At 36.3% G+C, this 9,812-nt stretch overlaps 1 protein-coding gene across 1 annotated transcript in view; it reads left to right on the forward strand.

Annotated features, from left to right (window-relative positions):
• The first annotated feature begins 3,917 nt into the window (after window positions 1–3,917).
• LOC104082601 (matrix metalloproteinase-16-like) overlaps window positions 3,918–9,812 on the forward strand; it is a 19,687-nt gene continuing 13,792 nt past the window's right edge. Inside the window, exon 1 of the mRNA XM_009585796.1 lies at window positions 3,918–4,062. Within this exon, the coding sequence (XP_009584091.1) occupies window positions 3,959–4,062 (104 nt within the window). The 5' untranslated portion in view covers window positions 3,918–3,958. The remainder of the gene's footprint in view (window positions 4,063–9,812) is intronic.

Consider the following 9,812-nt stretch of genomic DNA (forward strand, 5'->3'; position numbering starts at 1 on the left):
CTCAGCACAAGAAAAACATGGACCTGTTGAAGCAGGTCCAGAGCAGGTCCAGGTCCACAAAAATGATCAGGGAGATGGAACGCCTCTCCCATGAAGAAAGGCTGAGACAGTTGGGGTTATTCAGCCTGGAGAAGAGAAGGCTCTGGGGAGACCTTATTGTGGCCTTTCAATACTTGAAGGGGGCTTATAAGAAAGACGGGGACAAACTTTTTAGCAGGGCCTGTTGCAACAGGACAAAGGGTAATGGTTTTAAACTAAAAGAGGGTAGATTTAGACTAGGTATAAGGAAGAAATTTTTTATGATGAGGTTGGTGAAAGACTGGCACAGGTTGCCCAGAGAGGTGGTAGATGCCCCATCCCTGGAAACATTCAAGGTGAGGTTGGACGGGGCTCTGAGCAACCTGATCTAGTTGATCCCTGTTCATTGCAGGGGGGTTGGACGAGATGACCTCTAAAGGTCCCTTCCAACCCAAATTATTCTATGTTTCTATGATTCTATAAATGTTACTAGCTCTCAAACATTCCCCAGTTATTAGTCTTGGAGGTCAATTTGTGTAAATTTTGAAAAAAAGAAACTTGTTTTCAGAGTGTCATCTGACTTTCTGATATGTTGGCTGTGTCTTCTAGCTGCTATTTTGAAGGCTGAGGGAAGACCCAGGTGGTCTACTTCCTTTGTTCAATGATAGGGAGTGACTATCAGGCATCCTGTATTTAACTTGTATTTAAGTCTTTTTAGAAGGGGAAAGGCTACACTGTCCTGTCCTGCTGGTTCTGAGCCACCTCTCTTTTCCTTTTCTGTGTCTGCAGTGGCACTCTGCTAGATTCCAGTTTGTCCTCTCTACTCCACTTGTCCCATGAGCAGTACTCCCCAAACTATTTTTTTCTGTCTCTCTCTTTATAGCTTTCCTAATTCAGATATATGAAGGTTTAGCTCCTGGTAAATTTGGTTACTTGTAACCCCATACCTCTTTCTCCTTCAGTTGTGCCACAGTGATGGTTTTGAGTGGTGATAGGTGGCCTCACAAGCCTACCAAGCAATTTTATGTGCCCTTAGCACCTGAAACAGAGCTTCCTGAAAAGCCCTGCTCTGTGTCTGCGTACTAAATTCACGCTGAGAACGTGGCAAGAAGGTGGCATCATTTTAGACAACAGTGACGTGCTGCTCAGAATTATTTTTCTTCCCTGACTGATCATTTGTTTTAGTATCACTGACCTGAGAAGATGAATCTCAAAATAATGCCATTCTTAAGTATACTTGTTGTGGTTTAACCCGGTAGGCAGCCAAACACCACACAGCCACTTGCTCACTTCCCGCCCCCACCGTGGGATGGGGGAGAGAATAGGAAAAAAAAAAAAAGTAAAATTCATGCATTGAGATAAAGGCAATTTAATAGAACAGAAATGGAAGGGAAAATAACGATGATGATGATGATGATAATAATAATAATAATAATAATAATGGCAGAATATACAAAATGAGTGATGCACAATGCAGTTGCTCACCACCTGCCAACTGATACCCAAACAGCAATTGTTACTTCTTGGATCACGCCTCCTATTTATATACTGAGCATGACGTCATATGGTATGGAATACCCCATTGGCCAGTTGGGTTAGCTGTCCTGGCTGTGCTCCCGCCCAGCTTCTTGTTCACCTGGCAGAGCATGGGAAGCTGAAAAGTCCTTGACTACCAGGGTACTTAGCAGCAACTGAAAACATCAGTGTGTTATCAACATTCTTCTCATACTAAATCCAAAACGCAGCACTAGGAAGAAATTTAACTCTATCCCAGCCAAAACCAGGACAATACTCATTGTAAATATTAATTCAAAAGGACTCTGCATGCTGCATTGAAATCAACCCACTCTGTGTAAAACTTATTTCTTACTTCCATGGTCTTGTTTCCACATAGTGCATTGCTCTTGCCAACCTTCCAGCTCTAGCTGGCCTTTCAGAGCTATCTTCCAATAATGGAAGGAAAAACAGTCTTCTTGTGCAAAGTGACACATAAATTAAATTATTTGTGTGATGACCCAAATCTAGCACAAACCTACTGTTCACAAGTCACCCTTGAAGCTGAAAAGTGCAAGAAGTCAGGAGTATGTAAAGTTGGATGTAGGTACTGATTGTAGCAATTCATTTGTACTAGAAACAAGAACACCTTCCTATCTATTAAACAAAATTTTGTTCTTATTCTAACGGCTCCTGTATATAGAGATAGTGTGAAGGTGAAAGATGTTAGGCTGGGTCTTAATCCTGTCTGTACTGTGTCTCCCTGTTGTGTGGAGCTCACAAACATTTTTGGGATTTTGTCTGAACCACACTATGGGAAGGTAAACCTGTTTAAATTAGAAATATCTGAATTCATAACCTGAAGATTTCCCCTATCTTTAGTACCAGTTTGATCTTTTATTTACACTGAGACAATGTTCACCTATAATACACATTCAGTGTTAGTAAAGTGAATCATAGCAATGAGTTCATCCACCTTGAGGTTCTTCACTGGGTCGATAGAAAAGGAGTGCACCACCAACATGGTTCACCTGTTATGGAACTGAATTCAGTGGACTCTGCAAGCTAAACTTAAGGCTGAAAATTGCAGACTACACAGTTTGGTGTTAGACTGTATATAAACAGTGTGTATAAACAGATAAAAACCCCAGAAATGTTGTATGGAGCAGACAGAGCCCACAACACACTATAAGGGGAGAGTGGGTGGATAGCATTCATTAATGTAATGATTCAGAATCCATGAACTGGGATGTGATATGTCTGAAAGAGGTGGCTGAGCCAATTTTTTTGTTTATCTATTCATTCATTTTTTTTTAAAGAACAGAAGATCAGACTTATGGGGTCACAAGTACTTTGTTACTGGGGAGAGTGAAGCTGCAGCAATACGATTTAACTGTGTCTTGTAGATTGGCAATATATGTACCTTTCATTCTAGTGAGCATTTCTAGTCCTTAGATGAGAAGCTAAGACATTTTAAAAGATGTATCAGTGCTCTCATTGCCTTAAAAGTCTTACACTGTGCTTTGTATAAGCTAGATTTTGAGAATGCTTAGAAACGTTAAGATAACCACAGCTACTTGTTTATGAAACATTGCCTCAAGAGGACAGCATGTTTCAGAGGGTTTTTCCAGATGTTCTTAAGATATTGGCTTTAATCCATAAAGCTTTCAGTTACTTGGACCATGCCTTCTCCCTCTTACTTCTACACAATTAAGAGCATAAACAGTTGGCATTAAATCCATCTTGATTTAAAAAGGAAGATCCTCTTATCAGGGAGTTTCCTGTAAGTGAGGCATACTCTGCTACTTCACTATCTCCTGGCCACCTGCTTTGCCTATAAGTAAGTCATTTTGATGTTCTTCTTGGAAAGCTGAATGTCTCCCCACCGCCTCTTTCATATTCTTTGAAAGATGATAACAATATAGTGTTTCTGTGTGAGAACTAATGTGGATTTACTATTGTAGTTGGTGAATATTATTATGTACCGTGTGGACAGTCAATTATATGTGGCATATATTGTAGATTTTATATTTTGTCTGCTTTAAAAACTTCTTGAAGTGCCTAGAGCCTGGGTTAGGTGCTTAAGTTGTAACTTCAAATAAATAAATACATTAAATAAATAATTGAAGCAGGCAGTTTCAGATAATATAGAGAGCTGGCTTCTGCGTAGAAAACACTGTAAGTCTTAAACTAGCAGAATCTTTAGTAAAGGAGATCAAATAAAAGTCCCCAAAACTTTCTTATCTGAAAAAAAAAAAAAGCAACAAACCAAAAAACAAACTAACAGTATTTATGCTTGGTGAATTAGAAGCTTCATTATATATGGTACAAAACTAATTACTAGGGAGCATTTTATTTACCTTTAATTTCTATTTAATAGCCACTGCACTTGTCATTGCAGGTATGGTTACAAAAGTATGGCTACCTTCCACCAACTGACCCCCGAATGTCGGTGTTGCGCTCTGCAGAAACCATGCAATCAGCTATAGCTGCCATGCAGCAGTTCTATGGCATTAATATGACAGGAAAAGTGGACAGGAACACAATTGAGTAAGTAACCAGTACTGAACTGCTCTTGACTTTTCTGTTTCAAGAAGGGTAAAATAGAACTGGAAAAACTTTATAACACATGAAGCAGGGTGACCGGGATATCCAAATAGTGTTGTAGCTTCAGATGGGGAGTTAAAATGTTTCTCTCTCTCCTTGCCTTTTTTTTTTTTTTCATCTTCTGTAGTTCATGGTAACAGGTAGTACCTGCCTAACTGCTGTCTGCCTTTGGGCATGTGATGATAAAGAAAATGTTTCAGGGTTAACTAAAGAAAGGGCCAAAAGATTATCAATGTGGAAGTGGAGAAACCTATTCAAAATTAGCAAGAATTCATGAAATGTTTCACAGTGGAAAGAGTCTTTTCTTACTAGAAAATCTTTAGTGTAAATTTCCTTATCCTATTGAAAAAAAATTTAGCACACTCCACTGGCCCATTCATTTAATCGTTTCCAGTAACAAAAGACCAGGTGTGGTCATTTTAACATGCAGTAAAATTGGATTAGTTTTGCATGCCCTTTGCAATTCTGAAGTTGTGTAAGGCCAGCAGTGTCTGATTTTACTGACAGACTGAACACAGAGAAACTTTGTGAAACAGAGCTATTAAAAGACATTTCCAAACAACTCTAAACTATGCCAAATTTTAAAATGTGCCAGGAAAATGCCAAAAAAAAAAAAAAAAAAAAGTGTATTAGTACACTTAGTACACATATTATTCTTACACATAGTAAGAATACGTATCTGGGATTAAGATTTGAAGTGCTTGTTGGACTCATTCCAGTTAAAATGCAATAAATATTATCTTGTGATTTTAGAAAAAGTTACTTTGCTTGAAAAGCAAACAATAACAAAATATTCAACATTTACTTTATTGAAATATGTTTCTACTACTTCTCTAAAATGCTTTTTAGGGAGGAAAAAAAATCCTCCTTGATTTCCCATTCACCGGCTCCAACCCGATGTGTCATCTTTCATTATTCTTTTTTGGTAAAGTAGCTGACAAGAATGATTTTTCTACCATTTACAGTTTAGGGAAGAGACTACCCAAAATGCTGGCAGGATTGGAAAAATCATTTGATTCCACTGACACATGCATTATTGCATTGAAAAGCAATAAAGCAAAGCAGATTTTAGGGCTGCCCTAAGGGGAGGTGAATTGATCACACATCCTTCAGTTCAGGAATTCAGTTCTAACTCCTTAGAACATGGAGTGCAATAGCAGTAAACACCTTGTGAGAGAGCCATGCTCAAAAGTATGTTTATGATCCAATCTGCAGGATGGAGAGACTAGGCTCTTTATACAGCTTCAGTGATTGATCCTTGAGGGGACAGTGCTGCTATACCAGCCACTAGCAGCCTTTTAAAGACCCATTAGTGGCAGCTTTGTAAGAGGCAATATATTTCTCTAAAAGGAAAATAATCTGTTCACAGTTAGCAGTAGAGAAGATAGAAAGTGGTAACCTGAGGAAAACTCTTAGTTTAGAGTATCAGCTCGTGAGTTGAAAAAAACCAAACCAAACTAAAACTTTAATTGGAAAGGGAAGTGGTTTATGTTTGCTAATTGGGCTTGTTGGCCGGCATGTCGTCAAGGTTGTCTTCACTACTTCTGCTGTGTAAAAGAAAAAGGAATCCATCTATGCAGCAGTCCAAAACATTAATTATACAATCTGGTGGATATTGAGTCTTCCAAAGCTTTTGATGCATGATTTTCTTCTACACAGAAAGATATATTAAAGCATGACAATTCTTAGGTACATATAGCTCATGCTGGATGAATTCTGAATTTACTTACACATTTGGAGTTGCATTTACTTGAGCCAAGTTGGGAACAGAACTGATTCTTAAAGACTTGTCACATTTGCATTGGTGCTGAGAAAAAAAAAAAAAAACCCTCATTAAACTAAACTGCGGCCTCAAGTTACCACCAATTAACACCACTGAATATTCTTGGGAGATATGACTATATAACAAAGGACAATTTTTTTTTTTTCAGTTGTTCATTTATGGCAGTATTTTGTAAATATTTTAAATAATTTTCCCTTTCATCTACACAGAAAGTATATATACTCTCTTTGCCAGAAATATGTGACAATTTACCATTTGTTTCTCTGTGATTAGTATGTTATAATCACATACAATGCTGGGATTACAAAATAAAGAGTACAGCAGGAACTTTGTAAAAACAATATGTTCTCATCTTATGTGTGAGGATTTACCTGCTTCTCTAGCATGTCTTGAGAAGAGATTATGATGTACCTCTTCGTCTTCAGAAGGACAAACAACTAAAAGAAGTTATAGTAGTAACTTAATAGGAACCAGCTTTGGGGATATACAGAAATAATATCCTGCAGCATCATCAGCAAAAGTCTCCTGGTGGGAATTTGCTGCTCTGAAAAAAAGATCATCCTTTAATGAGTATTTTGGCATGCATAAATATGAACAGTGTTCATCTTCCCCCTACTACTCACCATTCCCTTGGTTTTGCTATATTTTTTAATTTGTTTCCCAAGTGGCTTGAGAAGCATGATGCTTATTGCTGGGGATAAGGAAGAGTAGAAAGAGACATCATTATAATGGTGTAAAAATATGAAGGATGTTCTGAATACAAGTATCATGACAATGGCAAACCCAATGAAAATACGTCTGACATTTGCATGGGATGCCATAGTATTTTCTGTTTCATTTATATATTACCAGAGTCAATGATTCATTAAAAAGAAGACTTCTGAAAATGGACCCACTGTTGGCATCCTGGTCTTTCACATGCCTAAACCAAACATACTAAGCAGAAGAAGACTAGTTGTTGTCTTTTTTAAAAATTGCTATATATGTTTATTTCCAAAACATGTTTTGCAGTTTAAAGGGGTACATTACAAACTTCTTGGTATATAGATAGTATGGTTGTGTATAGGATGGTGGCTAAATCTATGCCACAGTAACAAAGCATTCATTTTATTTTAATGTCATATTTTATAAATAAATGGCAAATTTTAATGCTCAGATGAGCTTCTAACCAAGTTTACTTCAAGGTTTGTAATTAAGATGTAATCATATTTATGTGTGATCTCTGCTGTTTATATATTATCAGTCACAGAGTAAGAGTGAACGGTAAATTTTGATCTGTTGAAATTGACTCAGTGGTCTATTTTATTAGTAAATGTTTTTGTACAAAAGCTATACATAAGGTCTTGTACCCTCAGCAAACATTCAATGAGAAGCCTTGCAGACAAATCATCGTCAGTAACAGGGCTGAAATACAGTATCTTACATCACTCTTTGACTGCTTCCTATTACTTAAAGGAGTGTCAGTAAAGCCCTGTAATAGCAGAGTACTGTAGGGAAGAGTAAAGATGTTTAGAAAACATACTTATCTCTCCTCACAAGCAGTTTAAGGGTACTGTTCAGCATTTTTCTTAAATAAATGTCTATAGTTTTCCAGCCACTAAGTCAAGTTGCACTAAGTCAAGTTGGACTCTCCCTTTTATTTTCCTGTTTTGCTATAACTTTGCCAAAAAAAAAACCAACCCAACTAAAAAACCACCATGAACAACGACAGCCTAAGCAGCAGTTTTGATTAAGAATAAATGAGTGGGGGCTTTTAACAATAGGTAGGATTTTTTAATGTTTTGATTCTACATTAGACCAAAACTTTTTCCTGAAGGCTTAAGAAAGTGGAGAGAAAGAAAGAGATTCTTCTCTTAACCCCCAAAGAACAAAATATGGTTAGGCAACTAGCTTGAGTTATGAGAAGTTCAGTTTCATCTCTCTCTCCACTGGAAAAGCATTACAGTTTTAATTTTGACATATATAGCTCCTCAAGATTCAAACTAATGGAGGAGCTAAGAGAGGAATTTGATGTGACATAGACTACACATATAGAGTGCATTAGTCACAATTAAGCCTCTTTATTGAGTACTGATAAAATATTAATTTTGAGGGGCTGCTGCATAAAAGATGTCTACAAGTTCAGAAACAGATGAAAGAGAGGCAAAATCATTACCAGTATGCACCTTTTTAAAATGAAAAACAATTATTTAAAAAAAAAAAAAAAATTAAGCTCTAACAAGCAATCAAGAACATGGAAGACCTTGGTCACATTATGTTAAAAGCCACTATATTTGGAAGAAAATAAAAATGAATGTTTTATTTGTCAGTTTCCCCCCAGATGGAAGAGCATATTACACATAAATATCCTCAAATGTCATGAGCATTAATGATTACTTCTGATAGAAGTCTTCCTCCTAGTCAGTGTGAGAACAATTACTGTTTAAAAAGAAAAAAAAAAAAAAAATAAAAAAAAAGGAAAATTTATGTGCCAGAAGTTGTTAACATTTTGTCTCATTTCTGTGCTAAAAAATACTGAACTCCAATACTAACCATGTAATAATTTATTTGAAATTCTGACTGCTAAACTTAGCTCAGCTGAGGTCTAGGCAATAGATTTGGTGATAGTCCAACTCTTCAGCTGCAAATTGCATCTTTCATTACATTTTACATGAAGATAATTTCCTGAAATCTAGTGAACCACTTGTGCAAAGGCTTCTGTTTGATTTACATTGGGATTTACATTGTGTGTGAACCACAGTCCCAGGTCTCATGTAAGAACAGTAAGAACATTAGTGGGCCAGACAGCATGACAACATGGAACATCTCCTGCCCATCCAAACCAATAAGGATACAAGCGTAATGTTCTTGATAGGTACATACCACTTCAAAATCAATGCAAGAACAGATTGTGACTGCTTGAATTTCATAATGTGTTATTTTGGGCCATGTTTTGCTAAAAATAGATTGTCAGTAGTTCTAGTAAGATAATACAATGTTGAATTTTGAATCCATGCTACCTACTGTTCTTGACTTTTTGTATTAAATCTTAAGTGTAAAACATTTTATGCTAACATTATTTTCTGTAAGAGTATTGAACCTTTGACATAACTTGAGAGATTATTTCAATAACAGCTTTGAAGATTAACTTTTAAATTCACAACCTGGAATATTTACACTTATCTGTCCCTGACTTGCTAGTGAGCAACCCTGTTATTAAAATTGGTCTCCATCAGTTAAGCTAAATAATTTAAACATTTTTTTTGGGAGGGAGGCCTAATTAAATTGATTTAAAGTCATTGCCCTTGAAACAATACAACTATAATTTATATATTATATATTTTATACAAGACCCTGACATTTTTGCACAGTGTTTCTAACAAAATATAATAGTTACTTGTTTTTGCTTTATTCCTTGCTTCTTTCTTTTGATGTAGTGATATCACCTTAAGGTGAGAACACTGATCTTTTGTTATGTGTATGTCTTTTTCTGCAATGTGTGTGTGCAGTTTCAACAGCATAATTTAAATATAACCTGTCATTAAAATGCATGGTAACTGCATGCTGATCTAACATGCACTGTGAAAAAGTATTACAATGTGTCTAGAAGTTTTCCGAGGTCTGAGCCAATTTTAATCTCATTTGCTGAAGTGTAAATATGGTATCATTTTACTAAGAAGAATAGAACTACCCTTTGGTCTGTAACTAAGGTCTGCTTCTTTCCTTCTTTTTTTTTTTTTTTTTTTTATTAAAGCAAATGAAACTTTTCAATAATATTTCATCCCAGAAATTGCTAATGTCTACTTTGTTGAACTGACACTTCTTTTAAAAAAACAGAGGAACCTGAAGTAAAGTTGCAGGTGTTTCAGCAAATACTGATGGGGTAAAGTTTTATAGATTTTGCAGTATTTTCTTTGCAGACACTAGGGAA

Source organism: Fulmarus glacialis, unplaced genomic scaffold (assembly GCF_000690835.1).
Source record: "Fulmarus glacialis isolate BGI_N327 unplaced genomic scaffold, ASM69083v1 scaffold38969, whole genome shotgun sequence".
NCBI lineage: Eukaryota > Metazoa > Chordata > Aves > Procellariiformes > Procellariidae > Fulmarus > Fulmarus glacialis.